Here is a 2,513-nt window from a genome sequence, read left to right as displayed (position 1 = left end):
AAATGAAATAAAATAAAAAAGGATATTATTACTAAGAGTTTTGTAAGAATTACAAATAATATACATAAGGAACCTAAGATATCATATATTCTTGGTAAATGATAGTTACCTATTATTTTTAGTTAATATGTCATTAAATTTAATATTGCATAGAAATTAAGAGTTTTAAAAATAGATGCTATTTGCTGTAGATGGAGTGTTACTTTTAATTAATTTTATCAATTCCTTAGAGTTATTTTAAGAGCTCCCTATGTTGCTAAGGAATTTTTAAAGAGGAATCGATATAAACAGATGATTGGCAGAGCTGGCCGTGCTGGAATAGATACTGTTGGGGAAAGCATCCTTATATTGCAGGAAAAAGACAAGCAACAGGTAATGCCCTGTCTAGTTGGCTGGCTGTTTGTGTCTTCTTTTTCTTGGTCTTTAGCCCTTTTATGAGATCATCTTTTTAAAGTTAATTATCAATTTCCCTTTATATGATACTTCCTCTCCTATATGATTAAGAACTAGAAAGAGTAGTTTGAAAATTTTTATATTTCAGACAATGAAAAAGTATTTTCCTTATTTATCTTTCTTGCAATTTTATGTGGAAAAATATTCTTAATTTTTTCTTTATGTTTTTTATCTCCTCCTAGCTCTATTTGTGTAAGGTATAAAATATTTATATGGAACACCATTTATTTTTAATAATAACACAAAGCATAATATTGCTTTAACTTTTGTAGGTATTGGAGTTAATAACTGGACCATTGGAAAACTGTTATAGCCATCTCGTCCAGGAATTCACCAAGGGAATCCAAACTTTGTTTCTCTCTTTGGTTGGCTTGAAGGTATTTCTTAATATATTTCGGTCTTATTACTGTTACCTGAGATAATAGATGTTAAAAAGTTATACAAACTTTAAAGTATTAAAAAAAAAAATGTTAACTTCTAATCTGATGTGGAAAAGAACAGTCTATGACATGACAAATCTGAGTCTAGATTTATATGTGTATTTTTAATCCTTTGAGTTGCAAGAAATGTGAAAAATCAAATTATAACCGGCATCTGTCACAAGTACAGGACCATGGATGTTACGGTGGATACAAGGAACTACAGAGCTGTGGGTCCTGATGGGGAATAATCCGGCACCTCTGCCCTTACTAGGAATGAGGCACACCTGTCATTCTGTGACCATTCGAAGATCTTATCAACGCTTGGGAGATCAGTATTACCTTCAGCCGGTGGGGGGAGCTCGGTGGGAAAGTACTGTCTTCCCCTGAGACTGGAGCACTCAGAGCAGCAGGGAGATGAGGGAATGACGCGGCCGCAGGGTGCGGTTTTGTGGGCCTGGCCCCGCGGAGCAGTTCACTCTGCTGGGCCACAGCTCATTCAGATTCTGTTCTAGCAACTGGCGTAGAGCGGCGAGAAGCCCAGGGAACAGCTGGCTCAGGAGCTGGGCAGGTGGGCAGCTGTCATCCAAGCCTGCGCACAGGAGGCAGAACGCAGGCCGCTGGGTCCAGTCCTGAGGGGCACAGGCCAGAGATCCTCCTCCACCTGGGGGTAGGGGTCACAACAGGGCTGTCGTGGAGGAAGGGGGCTGGAATTCTAGACAGGGTCAATAGCCAGGGAAATCTTTAGGGTTGGAATTGAAGCAAAAGTCGAGTCCTCTGGACAGGAACTACCAGGTGGGATAGAGCTGAGAGGGAAGAAGGGCAAGGTCTGTGTCCTGGGCATCGTGAGGGCGGAGTGAGCATCCCTGGAGACACGGAGATCCGTGCTTTGATGGGAGAGAAGCAAACTGCAGGAATTAAGAGAACATAACAGTTGTTAGGCCGTAGGATTCAGGGAGCCTCCAATTGTCGTTCATCACAACCGTGTTTCAGACACCCTGCTAGACGCTGTCCGTTGTTTTCCCTCTCATCTTTGCACACCTTTGAATAAGTAGTGCAATTCCCATCTTGCAAATAAACAACCGGAGGCAAAGAGAAGTACGTAGGTTAGGTGGTTTGCTTCGGCCGGGTAGCTGCACTCGCACACTCCGGCCCACGCGGCTGCAGTCTCCGCCTGGATGCCTGCAGTGGTCTCCCGTGGTCTCCTCAGAGCCACCCTGCCCTCCCTCCCCGCTGCCCCTCCCGAGAATTCTTCACACAGAATGATCTTCTCGAAATGTAAATCTGAATGCCACCCTCTTCCTCGTGAACTTCGTTAGTGGTTTCCCGTTGCTTTTAGGACGAAGCCCAGATTCCTCGTCCAGTTCTGCTGTGGCGGGTGCACCCCCTGCCTGTCTCTTCGTCCTCCTCTCCCTCCAGCCTTCTCACACTGTGCTGGAGACACGCTGCCTTTCTGCTTCATTTCCCAAACGTGCTCTGATGCTCCCAAGCCCGGGACGGACCGTCCTCCCTCCCCACGTTCAGTCCTGCTCTCACCCAGCCTTCAGGTGTAGCTTGAGCACCGCTTCCTCAGGGAGCCTCCCCTCTGCCTCTGACCCAGCCCGCCTCTTATTTCATGGTTCATACAACCGCATCCTTCCC

The 2,513-nt window shown here is 44.8% G+C and overlaps 1 protein-coding gene across 1 annotated transcript in view; it reads left to right on the top strand.

Moving 5' to 3' along the window:
- LOC105812649 (helicase POLQ-like) overlaps positions 1-2,513 on the top strand; it is a 24,802-nt gene that overhangs the window by 8,222 nt on the left and 14,067 nt on the right. Inside the window, exons 3-4 of the mRNA XM_012647152.1 lie at positions 231-372; positions 726-830. Coding sequence (XP_012502606.1) covers positions 231-372; positions 726-830 — 247 coding nt within the window. The remainder of the gene's footprint in view (positions 1-230; positions 373-725; positions 831-2,513) is intronic.

This window comes from Propithecus coquereli, unplaced genomic scaffold (assembly GCF_000956105.1).
Source record: "Propithecus coquereli isolate 6110/MARCELLA unplaced genomic scaffold, Pcoq_1.0 Scaffold26, whole genome shotgun sequence".
In the NCBI taxonomy this organism is placed as follows: Eukaryota; Metazoa; Chordata; class Mammalia; order Primates; family Indriidae; genus Propithecus; species Propithecus coquereli.
The sequence above is the reverse complement of the archived record's forward strand: the minus strand, read 5'-3'. Positions and strand labels throughout refer to the sequence as shown.